The sequence below is a fragment of the Oncorhynchus mykiss genome, chromosome 26 (genome assembly GCF_057628025.1).
Source record: "Oncorhynchus mykiss isolate SJ-2025 chromosome 26, ASM5762802v1, whole genome shotgun sequence".
Lineage (NCBI taxonomy): Eukaryota > Metazoa > Chordata > Actinopteri > Salmoniformes > Salmonidae > Oncorhynchus > Oncorhynchus mykiss.
The window spans coordinates 34,360,227-34,377,500 of record NC_143047.1 but is presented as its reverse complement, the minus strand read 5'-3'; the positions used below and the strand labels follow the sequence as shown (position 1 = coordinate 34,377,500).

The 17,274-nt window shown below is 43.9% G+C and overlaps 1 protein-coding gene across 1 annotated transcript in view; it reads right to left on the bottom strand.

The window, feature by feature from the left end:
* LOC149971460 (ADAMTS-like protein 3) overlaps positions 1-17,274 on the bottom strand; it is a 231,058-nt gene that overhangs the window by 195,108 nt on the left and 18,676 nt on the right. Inside the window, exon 3 of the mRNA XM_090222838.1 lies at positions 9,995-10,120. Within this exon, the coding sequence (XP_090078964.1) occupies positions 9,995-10,120 (126 nt within the window). The remainder of the gene's footprint in view (positions 1-9,994; positions 10,121-17,274) is intronic.

Below are 17,274 nucleotides of genomic sequence, written 5' to 3'. Positions count from 1 at the left end.
TTCAAAGGGGTCATTACATGTTATAATATAGAAAGCACTAATTAAGAGATGCAGTAGTGGATCAGCTAATGAGTCTAGAGGGAACCAACAAGCTGTTATTAGTCTGCTACCTCTCTCCTTCTTTCATTAACTCTCTCTCTAACTCTCTCAAAGTTTCTCCTCTCCCCAACGCCTACAGTTACTACCTTCCCTCCCTCCTTACTCCATCCCTGAGTTCCCTCCTGTTTCTATGGAGGAATAAAAACATTCACACCAGTCTCTACTGCTTCTGACTCAACTGAATGAAAGCGTGCCACTGACCATCACACACATACTGATCATCACACACATACTGACCATCACACACATACTGATCATCACACACATACTGATCATCACACACATACAGACCACCATACACATACTGACCATCACTCACATACTGACCATCACTCACATACTGACCATCACTCACATACTGATCATCACTCACATACTGACCATCACACACATACTAATCATCACACACATACTGACCATCACACACATACTGATCATCACTCACATACTGACCATCACACACATACTGATCATCACTCACATACTGACCATCACACACATACTGACCATCACACACATACTGATCATCACACACATACTGATCATCACTCACATACTGATCATCACTCACATACTGATCATCACTACTGATCAGTACCTTCGGAAAGTGTTAGCAACCCCTTGACTTTTTCCACATTTTGTTAGGTTGCACATTCCAAAATGTATTGAATAGTTTTTTCCCTCATCAATCTACCACCCAATACCCCATAGTGACAAAGGAAAAACAGGTTTAGAAATGTTCTATAATTTATAAAAAATTAAAAACAAAAATATCACATTTCCTAAGTTGAAGCACCTTTGGTAGCAACTACAGCCTTGAGTTTTCTTTGGTATGACGCTACAAGCTTGGCACACCTTTATTTGGGTTGTGTCTCCCATTGTTCTCTGCAGATCCTCTCAAGCTCTGTCAGGTTGGATGGGGAGCGTTGCTGCACAGCTAGTTTCAGGTCTCTCCAGAGATGTTCGATCGGGTTCAAGTCCGGGCTCTGGCTGGGCCACTCAAGGACATTCAGAGACTTGTCTGTGTGCTTAGGGTTCGTTGTCCTGTTGGAAGTTTAATCTTCACCCCAGTCTGAGGTCTGGACCAGGTTTTCATCAAGGATCTCTCTGTACTTTGCTCCGTTCATCTTTGCCTCGATCCTGACAAGTCTCCCAGTCCCTGCCGCTGAAAAACATCCCCACAGCATCATGCTGGTTGTGATGATGCCATGTTTCCTCCAGACGTGACACTTGGCATTCAGGCCAAAGAGTTTAATCTTGGCTTCATCAGAACAGAGAATCTTGTTTTTCATGGTCTGAGAGTCAATAGTGCCTTTTGGCAAACTTCAAGCGGGCTGTCATGTGCCTTTTACTGAGGATTGGCTTCCGTCTTGGCTCTCTACCATAAAGGCCTGATTGGTGGAGTGCTGCAGAGAGGGTTGTCCTTCAGGAAGGCTCTCCTATCTCCACAGAGGAACTCTGGAGCTCTGTCAGTGTGACCATCGGGTTCTTGGTCACCTCCCTGACCAAGGCCCTTCTCCCCCGATTGCTCAGTTTGGCCGGGCGGTCAGCTCTAGGAAGAATCTTGGTGATTCCAAACTTCTTCCATTTAAGAACGGAGGTCACTGTGTTGTTGGGGACCTTCAATGCTGGTACCCTTCCTCAGATCTGTGCCTCGACACAATCCTGTCTCGGAGCTCTACGGACAATTCCTTCCACCTCATGGCTTAGTTTTTGCTCTGACATGCACTGTCAACTGTGGGACCTTATATAGACAGGTGTGTGCCTTTCTAAATCAAGTTGTAGAAACATCTCTAGGATGATCAATGGAAACAGGATGCACCTGAGCTCAACTTCGAGTCTCATAGCAAAGGGTCTGAATACTTATGTAAATGTATTTGTTTTCTTATTCTAATTATTTTGTTAAATTTTCTACAAACCTGTTTTTGTTTTGTCATTATGGGGTTTAGTGTTAAGATTGCTGAGGATATTTTTGTATTTAATCTTTTTTAGAATAAGGCCGTAGCGTAACAAAATGTGGAAAAAGTCAAGGGGTCTAAATGCTTTCCGAAGGCTCCGTACTGTACATCGCAGACACACACGCACGTACGTAAGCACGCAAACACACAGAATGTCAGATAGTGTGCATACTGAATTTCAACCTTTTCTCATTTGATTTAGGCCTACAACTTTCACATGAGGCTTTTGGTGTTCCAGCGTGTTACATTGCTGCTCATGTTAGATATCTTTGTAAGCTCCTCTGACAGGTAATTTATGATTCTATTGTCCCTAGAATGAGGCAACGAGGCGGGGTAGCTCTGGATCTGTGCAGTGTGTCAAGAGTTTTAAAAAGCCCCATATTTTTAGGGATCTCGGTAGAGCCGTAAAGTTTCACAAGAAAGACTGTCATTTGGCTTCGGACTGTGATTGTTACCCTCATCTCTCTCTCTCTCTCTCTCTCTTCTCTCTCTCTCTCTCTCTCTCTCTCTCTCTCTCTCTCTCTCTCTCTCTCTCTCTCTCTCTCTCTCTCTCTCTCTCTCTCTCTCTCTCTCTCTCTCTCTCTCTCTCTCTCTCTCTCTCTCTCTCTCTCTCTCTCTCTCTCTCTCTCTCTCTCTCTCTCTTCTCTCTCTCTCTCTCTCTCTCTCTCTCTCTCTCTCTCTCTCTCTCTCTCTCTCTCTCTCTCTCTCTCTCTCTCTCTCTCTCTCTCTCAGAGGACTGGATCCAGAGGAATTACTTACACACACACACACACACACAGAGACACACACTTGACCGCCCGTTTGCTAACACAAGCCCCTCCCATGCCTCTCTATTTGCTTGTAGGGAAAGCACACTCAGACAGAATGTACACCAAGGCTGTGTCTGAAAATGAATGGCACCCTATGCCCTATGTAGTGGATACTTTTGACTAGGGCCCATAGCGCTCTGCTCAAAAGTGGTGCACTATGGGCCCTAGTCAAAAGTAGTGCACTATGCAGGGAAATGGGTGCCATTTGGGATGAGTCCATGGCCTTTACTTACATGCCTCTTTGTTTTACTGCCCAGCGGTTTACTGTGCTTGTCTAACCTCCTAAAGCCACTAAACCCACAGCGGCTGATATTACTGTGTGTTAGCTAATCTCAGCCACTCCTGTTGACTGTAACAGGCTGCAGTACAAAGAGCTAGGAGATAGAGGTGGTCGTGCTGAGAAGGTCAGATACACTACTCATCTGAGCTGAACATTTAAAGGGGCGGTCCAGTTCTGACCCTACTGGTTATGGTTCTTGTAATTACAGGCCAAATACACGTGGCTATAAAGTTACACACTGAAATTGGTTAAATATCTTTGCTGTGACTGAGCAAAATTTACAAAAACAAGTTTCTGGCCAACCCTGTATTTAGCCAAGACCCACTGTACAGGCCAACTATTTGGGAAAGAGTTTAGTAACACAGGTCAGAGTGGATTGAGGTTTTATCTGAGACACACTTGTTGTTCAGCATAGTCCTGCCCTCTTTTAACCTTGTCCTAACCCTCAACTAACCTTCCCCTAACCTTTCCCTCCCCCAATACAGCAGTACTGAATCTTAAAGCAGATCCTCCCTCTTTAACTTCAACCTTCCAACAACCTTCCCCTCCCCTCATACCAACAGTCATTTTGTGAGGACAACCCAACTAACCCCTGAGTCGTTAACCCTTCACAACCTTCCCCTAACCTTCCCCTCCCCTCATACCAACAGTCATTTTGTGAGGACAACCCAACTAACCCCCGTGTCGGTAACCCTTCACAACCTTCCCCTAACCTTCCCTTCCCCTCATACCAACAGTCATTTTGTGAGGACAACCCAACTAACCCCCGTGTCGTTAACCCTTCACAACCTTCCCCTCCCTCTCCCTCCTGAGAGAGTGTGCACGTGTGGCTCCTAAGTGGTCACTGTGTTAGATCTACAACCTATGAGAGAATGTAAAGACCCTGTACACTAACACTACAGCTGTTAAACCTTCAGCAGTTCTTAAGCTGAGCCCAGGTCAGTTTTAGTAGTATAATTTAGTACTGTATTTACGTAACGTCGACCACTGCTCTTATCCGGGAACAGATAACATCAGCACCATGAACTTCTACGTTTCATAAAACATTGACTCTTAAAAGAAGAGGAGAGTCTTGAAAGAGGAAAAGTCAGGTTGAAAGAGTGAACATGAGAATGATGTGTGTGTGTGTGTGTGTGTGTGTGTGTGTGTGTGTGTGTGTGTGTGTGTGTGTGTGTGTGTGTGTGTGTGCGCATGTGTGTGTGTGCGCATGTGTGTGTGTGTGCATGTGTGTGCCTGCCTGCATGTGTGTGTCTGCCTGCATGTGTGTGTTTGCGTGTGTGTGTGTGTGTGTGTGTGTGTATATGACTCTCTTGCATGTCCTATCCATAGTCTCAACTCATTCCTCACACACCAAACAGAGGCCCATGTTTTCTAACTAAAGCCCATTCAACCAAAAACCACTTAGACCCCTAAAATAATATCCAGACAGACACACACACAGACAAAGACACACATGCACACGTTAATGCTAGAATAACACACCAGTCTGGTGAATGACACCAGAATGAGAAGTTGACACAACGCACGCTCATTTGGGAAAATAATAGGCCTGCTTCTCAACATAAGGCAACTTATTGTGACTAACAGACAAGGTGTGTGCGCGTGTGTGTCAAAATCATGAAACACCCCATGCTACACATTTCTCTATGCTATACAGTGCAGTGCATTCCTGATGTTTCTCTCTGCTATACAGTGCAGTGCATTCCAGATGTGTCTCTCTGCTATACAGTGCATTGCATTCCAGATGTTTCTCTCTGCTATACAGTGCATTGCATTCCAGATGTTTCTCTCTGCTATACAGTGCAGTGCATTCCAGATGTTTCTCTATGCTATACAGTGCAGTGCATTCCAGATGTTTCTCTATGCTATACAGTGCAGTGAATTCCAGATGTTTCTCTCTGCTATACAGTGCAGTGCATCCCAGATGTTCCCTAAGCTGGCTGGTATAGGACCCCTGGCAGTGTGTGTGTGCAAGCGGGCGGCGAATGGGAGTGTGTGTGTCTCCGTGTGTGTGTGTCTATGTGTGTGTGTTTGTGTGTGTTCCACAGACGGGCTGGTTTAGCAGCCTCAGGCAATGTGTGTGTGTACATGTGTGTATCTGTGTGTGTATGCCTGCATGTGTGTGTGTCTATGTGTGTGTACATGTGTGTGAATGTGTGTGTATGCATGTCTGCCTGCATGTGTGTGTCTGTCTGTGTGTGCGTCTGCGTGTATGCATGGGTGTGCGTGTGTTTGTGTGTTCCACAGACTGGCTGGTTTATCAGCCTCAGGCAATGTCTGTGTGTCTGTGTGTCTGTGTCTGTGTCTGTGTGTGTGTGTGTGTGTGTGTGTGTGTGTGTGTGTGTGTGTGTGTGTGTGTGTGTGTGCGTGTGTGTGTGTTTGTTCCACAGACTGGCTGGTTTATCAGCCTCAGGCAATGTCTGTGTGTCTGTGTCTGTGTCTGTGTGGGTGTGTGTGTGTGTGTGTGTGTGCGCGTGTGTGCGTGTGTGCGTGTGTATGTGTGTGTGCGTGCGTGCGTGAACATACCGTACCTTAAAAAATTATTCACACCCGTTGACTTTTTCCATGTTGTTGTTACGGCCTGAATTCAATTTGGAATAAATGTAGATGTTTTCTTCACTGGCCTACACACAACACCCCATAATGTCAAAGTGGAATTATGTTTTTAGACATTTCTACTAAATCATTGAAAATGAAAAGCTGAAATGTTTTGAGTCAATAATTATTCAACCCCTTTGTTATGGCAAGCCTAAATAAGTTCAGGAGTAAACATTTGCTTAACAAAACATAATAATGAACTCACTCTGTGTGCAATAACAGTGTTTTAACAAGATTTCTGAATGACTATCTCCCTCAGTCGAGCAGGGAATTTCAAACACAGATTCAGACACAAAGACAGGGAGGTTCCAATTTTACAATTGGTAGATGGGTAAAAAAAACAGACATTGAATATCCCTTTGAGCATGGAGAAGTTATTAATTACACTTTGGATGGTGTATCAATACACCCAGTCACTATAAAGATACAAGTGTCCTTCCTAACTCAGTTGGCAGAGAGGAAGGAAACCACACAGGGATTTCAACAGGAGGCCAATGGTGACTTTAAAACAGTTACAGAGTTTAATGGCTGATAGGAGAAAACTGAGGATGAATCAACAACATTGTATTTACTCCACTATACTAACCTAATTGACAGAGTGAAAAGAAGGAAGCCAGTACATGCATCCTGTTTGCAACAAAGCATTAAAGTAATACTGCAACAAAAATGTGGCAAAGCAATTTACTTTTTGTCCTGAAAAAAACCCAGAATGGAGCTTAGCACAGGCAAAATCCTAGAGGAAAACCTGGTTCAGTCTGCTTTCCAACAGACACTGGGAGATTGACCTTTCAGCAGGACAATAACCTACAACACAAGGCCAAATCTACACTGGAGTTACCAAGAAAACTATTAATGTTCCTGAGTGGCCAAGTTACAGACTCAAATCTATTTGAAAATCTACAGCAAAACCTGAAAATGGTTGTCTAGCAATGTTCAACAACCAATTTAACAGAGATTTAATAATTTTGAAAAGAATATTGGGCAAATGTTGCACAATCCAGGTGTAGAAAGCTCTTAGAGACCCAGAAAGATTCATAGCTGTAATCGCTGCCAAAGGCGCTTCTACAAAGTATTGATTCAGGGGTGTGAATTCTTATGTAAATGAGATATTTCTGAAAATGGATTGAATCCATTTATAATTCAGGATGTAACACACCAAAATGTGGAATAAGTCAAGGGGTATCTTTCTGTAGGCGCTGTGTGTGTGTGTGTGTGTGTGTGTGTGTGTGTGTGTGTGTGTGTGTGTGTGTGTGTGTGTGTGTGTGTGTGTGTGTTCCACAGACTGGCTCAGCCTCAGGCAGTCTCTTTGTTCCTCCTGCAGTGACTTTCTAAGTCAGTGCAGGCTCTGGTCCAAGACTACCACAGGAGAAAGTGTTAGGAACAGATGTCTACCTCCATCATTCCTCTATTCGCAGGGTCATACAGCAATTTGTATGTCGGCACTTTGTCATATATACTACACCCTATTCCCTATATAGTGCACTACTTTTGACCAGAGGCCTAAAGGCCCTGGTCAAATGTAGTGCACTATATAGGGACTAGGGTGCCACTTGCGACGCAGTCATGGTGCCTAAGCTGTGAGTGCTGTATTGTTCCTGTCTCTGAGATGACAAAGGACTTTTGCTTCGGCTAATAGAAAATGGGGGCTAGAGGCATGCATGTGTGGGTCTGATCCTAGATGAGATGCACTCCTACTGGAAGATTCTTTGTGAATATGGGACCTGGCATCCCCTTTTCAATGAACCCCTATCACCAGTATCTGGGTTAAGACTAAATAACAAACAAGAAAGTCTCACTTTTTTGCTGTAAAATAGATAGAAGATGCAGACCTATAGCATATCGTGGCATTGTGTGATGTGGTGCAAATGTCTTTATGTTAAGCAGAGAAGACCCAAGGGAAGAACTCAGTTTAGTTCATATCACTCTGAGAGCGTCCAGGTTCATTCAGCTCTTCACATTACTTTCGAAGGTACTATAGTCATTTGAAAATACATATTTTTCAGAGTATTCACATTACAGGACCTTTTTTACTAAAGTCAGATTGGATGCAATAAACCCTGTGTGTGAAAACCTCCTCCCAGTGAACACATAATCAGCGTATGAGACCGACGTGGGAATTGAACCGACAACCTTGATCTTCCCGCAGCCAGCACCACAGCATCACTGAGCCACCTGGCAGCAGTCCCAGTGACCAGACAATGTCTGGCTTAGCCACACATTCCCCATGAATTCACTTCCTAGCAGCTTTCATCCCACACCCACTAACACAGAGAAACCCAAAACAAGACTCCAACGAACACTATGCAGACTATAGTCTATAGATACTACAGATATATCAGCCATGTTAATGTAGCTCAGGTGTAAGTCATGAACTGGTTTAGTCACACATCCACTAACACAGAGAAACCCAAAACAAGACTCCAACGTACAGACTATCCACCGTGTCTGTGTAGCTTAATGCAGCTCTATCACTCATCCAGGCATGTCTAAGTCAGGAACATGAACAGCATTAGACACACATCCTCAACAAGAGAGAGACAGAAGCATCCAATTCTACAATCTTAGACTTAACATGACTGCATCAGTCAAGACTAGGGGAGACAGGCTGAATCATTCAGGAAGTTTTAAACAAAGAGTCAAACATACTGTGTACTCAAAAAATTAAAAGTTATGGCATCTCCCAAAAAGACCAAAAGCAAGCTTTGACAAATCCTGAATGAGGTCAAAATGTGTCAGCTTTAAAAATAAATAAGAAAATACAGTATTTTTGGGAGATGCCATCACATGGAATATATGACATTCCCCAGGTAAGCACCCCATTCCATACAAATCCCCCTAGTAGCACTGGAATATCTAAACTGAACATACTGAGTCAGGGGCGACATGTTTCCCCCCACATTCTGAAATTGCATTTTTGTCCCCCACAGTTTTATCATAGGAATGTGATACAAAACGAGACAACGATGTGCTTTAGGACCATGTGGACGCCTCCGAGTAGTCGGATAGGCTGTTTGGAATGTTAATCTGACTGTATTTATCAAAATAAAATGAAACAACTTTCTATTTTACTTTCACCCTTCTAAACCAAAGTTGCGCTCCTGTACTGTATTTGATACTGAGTCCTAAGTCAAGTCCCTATAGCAGCAGGTCTGGGGACCGACATGGTCACAGTGATGTTGCTGACTGAATCATCCTGGTTGAATGATTCTCAGTATCAGAAGGGAATAAGCAGGGAATCCTGCGTTCTACAGCCAGGATTTCTGGGAAACTTGGGAAAGTTACCAGAATTTTGCAACCTTAATAGTGATAGTTAGTCAACACTGATTCAGTCCGTTCTAATGTGATAGGTTGTGATAATGTGAGTGACCAACACTTTCCCGACCCCAGTACAGGGTCCATCTCTACAGAAAGGTTATGGCCTGAAAACCTGTGTTTTAAAGGAAATGTCTCATTGCTGTGTGCCTAAAAAAATGGGACAGATATTCTGTCAGGCTCTGCCTCTTTATACCACTTGTTCTCTCTTCAATAGCCTCTCTGGCATTTAACTGCATGTCTGAAATTCACAGACAAATGTGATGCTATTCATCTCTATTCAACTAACCCATGGGCCAAGTGACAGACCAGTATTTTCTATTGAATTTGGTGCTTCAAAAAAAGTGCTGGGCCAGACAACCATACAAATTCCAGACAAATACTTCAGGAGAAATCCAACTTGAAACATTCAGACATGTTTCTGCGTATAATTAGGGATCATTTGTCCTGATATTGGTCAGATGCGAGCTTTTCAAAACATCATGTACTCAACATTTTAACCAGAATTTTGTGGTTCCTGATCCAAAAGGCCAAATTGAGAGCAAAAAAACAAGATATCTTTATTATCCTGAGCTCTTCAGCCCAACGCCAGATGGATCAGCAGGAGCACGCGGCTTTATTGAATCAAACTGGAGAAAAGGTTCCACATGTGAGAAGATGCAGAGAGAAGAATGCATTGTATCCTGGACCTCTCAATATCTTCTCACATAGTGTATACGATAGAAAAAGACATTTGGGGACTTTTCCTACTGCTTAGAAATAGTTGTTCTTTTGACATGTCATGTGTGTCTCATTTGTTGTCTACACCCCAAAAACACCCCATCTTTCTCTCCCTTACTCCCACACGCCACTCACAGCAGACTCACTCAGAGGATCAGGTTTTCCATTGTGTGTGTGTGTGTGTGTGTGTGTGTGTGTGTGTGTGTGTGTGTACCCACCTGGTCGTCGTATCTGTAGGTAAGGAACTGGTCCTCGGTAGCGTCCTCCAGGAAACTTCCCTGAGGGGACAGAGCAAACTCAGGCAGGAACACGGCACCCTGGGTCTGGCTCTGGGTCGCTCCACACTGGGGAGACAGGAGGTAGAAAATAAACATATGAATAGAAAACTTGAAATCCCCCAAGAAGAGATCCCTGGTAACTCTGTTTCCCAAGAAGAGATCCCTGGTAACTCTGTTCCCCAAGAAGAGATCCCTGGTAACTCTGTTCCCCAAGAAGAGATCCCTGGTAACTCTGTTACCAAAGAAGAGATCCCTGGTAACTCTGTTAGAGGTTTTACCTGAATAGAGCTAATAATGTGAACTTCTTCCAACACACACACACACACACACGAGCACGCACGCATGCGCGCACACACACACACACACGCATGTGTGTCATCATTGTGCAAATGTGCAGAGCAACATTCACTCCTCTCAGCTGCAGAGCTCCAAGACGACGTAGTGCTAGTCACCATAGCTCTCAGAACAGACCGTAAATCACACTACTAATCTATGTGATGTTCATTAGAGGAGAGAAACCTGGACCTAAGTCCTTGTTTAATAAACAGATGCAGTGATATCGTCTCCCCAAGTAGACCGGGGTTGGTATCGTATTCACACTGTGTGTATACACAGGAGAGACTAGCTGTGCTCCAGCTAACATCACTGAATTCTGTGGCGAACACGGCATTCTTCCTGAAATTGTGCAAATCACACACACACACACACACACACACACACACTGAGAAGAGAGTCAGACACACACTCTTTCATCAGTAACTTGGTGGGTGTCTGACAGGACACCAGAGAAGACACCAGCTGAGAGGCAGGACTCCAGTCTTCTCCCACTGAGCTGTCCTCCAGACAGACACAACCCTGCACCCAGACTCCAGCCTAAACAAAGCCCATGTGTGAAGCCCCCCCCCTTCGTCCCCCACCCCACCCGGACACACAAAGCACACTGCCATCTGTATGAACTGGGGTTGCATCACAAATGGCACCCTATTCCCTATATAGTGCACTGGTTTTGACCAAAACTCAATGGGCGCTGGTCTAAAGTAGTGCACTATGAAAGGAATATGGATCCATTTGGGGTGCATCCTGTGACCCCCCCCCCCCCCCCCCCTATATATAAGTCTGGACCAGAGGAACCAAAATAAACACAGACACACGTAAGTCCCTCAGGTGTCGACAGACATGACTTTTAAGTAGGGTGCCCATTCTGTCTGAAAGGGTTAAAACAGTAGTTACCCTGGAAACAGGCTGGCTGGTGGAGACACTGATGTTGTCAGATTCAGACAGCAGGCTCTGAGTCCACTGGGTTTGACAGGCATTACCACAGGCAGAGTAGAACAGACACAATGTTGAGTCACTAAGAGACAAATACATACATATTGTTTATGATTCAGTGCAGTCGCTCCAAATACCATAGAATAATCAGAGAGATAGCCTTCAGTCTCTGATCAAACTGGTCTTGCACTACAGAATAGGTTCTGTCTGGTCCATAAATTATAGAAAGTGCCTGTACCCTTGAACACACGTTCACACGTGCAAACACACACACACACACAGATGCTGGACCCTCCTCACAGCACTCCAAAACACTATCAAGCAGCACACACCCAGAGTGTCTACATCCCCTGTAAAGGTTTAGAAAGAAGCCATGAGTCACATTTGGAGCAGCAATCCGTCTATGCCCACATCTGGCCAGACTCACACTCTCTCTAACACACACCTGCATGCACACACACTCACACCTGCATGTATGCACACAAACACACACACACACACACGCACACACTCTCCCGCTGTGAAGTCACTGGGTCATGGCGTAACAGCCCACCATAACAGCAAGACCTCTAATTGAGTTTACACACCACTAGAGTGACCGTGTCTGGTGTCTGGGCTATCCTGCACTTTGGAGGGCACAGCTGGTCTCTCTCTCCCTCTCTCTCTCTCCCTCTCGGACTCTCTGTCTCTCTCTTTTTCTGTCTCTATCTCTCTGTTTTTCTATCTCTATCTCTCTGTAACTCTCTTTCGCTCTCTCTGTCTCACTCTCCCGGTCTCTCGATCTCTTTTGCAAGGGTCATGCATCGCTTCAATGTCTGTAGGGACAGAGAAATCACCACTAAGTATAGCTTACACAACACCCCAGAGTGTGTCTGTGGTGTGTGTGTGTGTACATGTGTGTGTGTGTGAGTGTGCGTGCGTGCGTGCATGCGTGGTGTATGTATGTGTATGCACGTGTGTGTGAGTCTGTGTATGTATGTATGTATGTATGTATGTATGTATGTACAGTGGGGAGAACAAGTATTTGACACACAGCCGATTTTGCAGGTTCTCCTACTTACAAAGCATGTAGAGGTCTGTAATTTTTATCATAGGTATACTTCAACTGTGAGAGACAGAATCTAAAACAAAAATCCAGAAAATCACATTGTATGATTTTTAAATAATTTATTAGCATTTTATTGCATGACATAAGTATTTGATCACCTACCAACCAGTAAAAATTCCGGCTCTCACAGATCTGTTAGTTTTTCTTTAAGAATCCCTCCTGTTCTCCATTCATTACCTGTATTAACTGCACCTGTTTGAACTCGTTACCTGTATAAAAGACACCTGTCCACACACTCAATCAAACAGACTCCAACCTCTCCACAATGGCCAAGACCAGAGAGCTATGTAAGGACATCAGGGATAAAATTGTAGACCTAAACAAGGCTGAGATGGGCTCCAGGACAACAGGCAAGCAGCTTGGTGAGAAGGCAACAACTGTTGGCGCAATTATTAGAAAATGGAAGAAGTTCAAGATGATGGTCAATCACCCTCGGTCTGGGGCTCCATGCAAGATCTCACCTCGTAAAGCATCAATGATCATTAGGAAGGTGAGGGATCAGCCCAGAACTACACGGCAGGACCTGGTCAATGACCTGAAGAGAGCTGAGACCACGGTCTCAAAGAAAACCATTAGTAACAAATTACGCCGTCATGGATTAAAATCCTGCAGTGCACGCAAGGTCCCCCTGCTCAAGCCAGCGCATTTCCAGGCCCGTCTGAATTTTGCCAATGACCATCTGGATGATCCAGAGGAGGAATGGGAGAAGGTCTGATGAGACAAAAATAAAGCTTTTTGGTCTAAACTCCACTTGCCGTGTTTGGAGGAAGAAGAAGGATGAGTACAACCCCAAGAACACCATCCCAACTGTGAAGCATGGAGGTGGAAACATCATTCTTTGGGGATGCTTTTCTGCAAAGAGGACAAGACGACTGCACCGTATTGAGGGGAGGATGGATGGGGCCATGTATCGCGAGATCCTGGCCAACAACCTCCTTCCCTCAGTAAGAGCATTGAAGATGGGTCGTGGCTGGGTCTTCCAGAATGACAACGACCCGAAACACACAACCAGGGCAACTAAAGAGTGGCTCCGTAAGAAGCATTTCAAGGTCCTGGAGTGGCCTAGCCAGTCTCCATACCTGAACCCAATAGAAAATCTTTGGAGGGAGCTGAAAGTCCGTATTGCCCAGCGACAGCCCTGAAACCTGAAAGGTCTGGAGAAGGTCTGTATGGAGGAGTGGACCAAAATCCCTGCTGCAGTGTGTGCAAACCTGGTCAAGAACTACTTTAATATTATTTATTATTATTATTTTTAAATGTAACCTTTATTTAACTTGGCAAGTCAGTTAAAAACAAATTCTTATTTTACAATGACGGCCAACCCTGGACAAACCCTCCCCCAACATGGGTTGGAATGTATATAAGGTGTTTTAGGCACTTTCAGAATGAATGGGGCTCTATGACATTAACCTGACTACAGAAAATATGACTGTTTACTATCTCGGTAGGGGAACTAAATATCCCAAAACCTTTTGGAGTATCATCTACAGCCAAGTGAGGGGGAAAAGTAATGTTAAAGTGGCAGATTAAAAAGTAACACACCAGCCACCCCACCACTAGTGGTGAGACAGAGACAGAGAGAGAGCAAGTGTGATAGAGAGGGAAAGTCAAGTCTGATCTCATTGTGTAAAAGTCTATTTTCACCCTCAGAGGCAGTAGAGTAGGAACAATAACTTCTCTATTCATACAAAACACACACACATATACAAACACACACACACACACTAATCTGTTCAGCTCCAGCACACCACTGGTGATCCCAGTCACAGAGTCACCCCCCAACAAATGTTTTACCATGAATGGTCCTTTCTTCACAGGACAATATCTTGATTTAACCTGTACTGACACACACACACACACACACCCGCACACTCTGATTCCACGATACCCATGAATGGTCATTTCTTCGTAGGACAATATCTTGATTTAACCTGTACTGACACACACACACACACACACACACACACACACACACACACACTCTGATTCCACGATGGTCATTTTTGAAGATCTAAATAGAATGTGTTTTTGAAACATCAGATACAGAGTGTGTGTGTGTGTGTGTGTGTGTGTGTGTGTGTGTGTGTGTATCAGTGCGTGAGTGTGTATCAGTGCGTGAGTGTGTGTATACACAGCCAAATAATCACAGCTTTCTTCCTGGGACAATTAAGAGACACATCACGACATGGGGCAATTGACAAAAATCCAATTCCCCTAGAAAGAACATTTGGAAGGGTACTACTAAGGGTACTGAAGGACTGGCTGGACCCAAAAGAAAATCCCACAACAGAAGCATAGATTCCAACGAGGCCCGACTTGGCCCAATTGGGACCACTTTGGACCCCTTTGGCCTAGCTTGGCATTATGGATGGACCGTCTTATCTACTTCGCTGTTCAGAGAGGGTAAGGTTTAGGGGGAGTACACACACAGTATTAATAACAGTGCTGTTAAGAGTTCAAAGCGTTCCAATTATATCCAGTTGCTTATCAGAACGAAGTTGAAAGCTAAACTAAAGCCGTCCCCTGAGTTTAAGAAAATGTAAAGAGCCCCTCTTGGAAGAAACCATTATTTAGAGGTGTTGACCTCTTCAAAGTCATATCTATCTCCCCCCACCTGAAATACTTTGGTTTCAACTGGTTTCAATGGAAATTGTTGCTGCCCAGAAGGCTTCTTCAAGGGAAACACTGCCTCTTGACTATGAAGCATAAGTCTCTGAAGCTGCCATGTAGACAGTCTATGAGTAATTCTGACATGAATGTCTGTGGGAAACTCTGGGAGAAACTTTGGAAGAGGGAACGCATTCAGTTCATTAAACAATTTGCTACTTCTATGACGGTTTGTTGGGTGTAGCAGGGTGTGACCATATGAGAGTGTCACCATTTGGAATTGAAAAACTTGTGCAGCAGCTGCAGTACACACGGACCCAGGCACGTGCACAGACAGGCTCTACCTGTGCAGAGCACATGACCCTTTGCCCTTCCTGTCTCCAAAGTGCCCTTTTTGTGGTGTTAGGACTTTTTTGTATAGCTCTTTTTTATTGTTGTTCGGAACCCACTGCCCACAAGTCATTGTCAAGTTTGCCACCCCTCCCCCCCCATGCCCGGTTGCCCCTTTTCCCCATTATGGCCTGTACAGAGATTGCGTGTGCCCGCTATCTAAACATGCACAGCTTGAGAGATGCGGTCACCAGTCAAGTGTCTGTCTAGCTCCCTAGTTTAAATACAACAGTACTGCCACAGCAGCATGACATTTCATTATCACTTGATAACATTTCATTTAGCCTACATCAATATTCAGTCTGGTTGGCTGATGCGCAGCAGAGAGAGGCAGAAATACATAGAGAGGTAAATCACAATCAGTCAAATAAATGGAGATAACTAAGTAGCATATTTACATCAATCAACAACATGAATGATCAGCTGATTGTCCACCCTCTTTCCCCCATGTCAATCATGTCTTTAGGAGGCACTGTAACTAGATTGCTTACACTTTGTGATGATGAGTGAGTGTTGTTGCAGAAATAAATATGCAATGCAACAACAACAAATCTGGTTTGTTATGAATTTCAAATTAATTATAAATGTATTCATTTTTTTCAAGCGGGGGGGAGGGGGTTCATTTTGAGCATCTGCCCCTGAAAGGTCTGTGCACGGCCCTGCACTCGCCCCCTGAGCCGCTATAATCGCAATGTTCTTCAACAACCTTTTTCATTCAACTGAACGTTGCACAACGTTGTGCCCTGTTGAACAAAGCCCTGCTGTTTTCCCACGTTAATGCCCTGCTGGAAGTGTGGTATTCCTGATCTGTATTCCCGACTGGCATCCCTTCAGAGCGCTACGTCATCTCTCCAGAGGCAAATAGCTCAGACTTCCACAGATTCCAGAATGCTTCCCTCACCAGGGTAACACTTCCTGTCACTATCGCCGTGATGGATGTTTGTTATGAGAGATGGACCAAAAGCAGGGAATGTTAATGGAGTGTGAACCAAAGAGGAAGAGGTTTAATGGCGTGTGTCGCCCATGGCCCGTCACATTTAACGGAAAGATCTGGGTACCAGTGGGAAGAGGGCAAGTTGATAGGAGAGGCATCTACTCCACACCTAACCTAGATGTGACTACAGAGCATGGATATGCAAAGACAATCCAAAAACCAAAGACAAAGTTGTCCTGCAGAACAGGCTACAGGGTGAACAGGGTGATACAGATACCAGTTTGGACTAAAGGCCTCAGGCGAGAGTGATATCATGAGGCATCCCATCCAACCCTATGACAATCGGATTATAAAGGTTTGAGGGACGTGTCGATCAGATGAGGGGGAAACTATCATTGGGAAAAAATATTAAGAATTACCATAAATAATTAGGGCTGTCAGAGTTAATCACATAACTCCAATTAACTTCTTGTAATTTCTGTGCATCATTTATTTTTACGCGATAACTTGCATTGTCTGAAAGCACTCAAAATACACTGAAAACATCCCAAATACATAATATATATACAGCTTAAAACCAACAAAGCAATCTAAAAACAAGTTGACATTGAGGTTAACGAAAGTGTGCTTTCTTAATTTACCTAATGTTGCTAACCATCACTTTAGAAAAATCAGGACGTCAATATTCTTTTCATGCTTTTTTGTAAGAAAATCTTAAATTACAGCTTAATTCAAACAAATTAAGAATTTGAACATTGCAAATCCTGCGATTAACTCTATTTTTATTTTTATTTTACATCCCTATAATATATATATATATATATATATATATATGTAGTTTTTTGTTGTTGACTTTGATCAATTTAAATAAAAACTATTATTAAAATGTTTGCTTTCTGTAATGACGCCCTA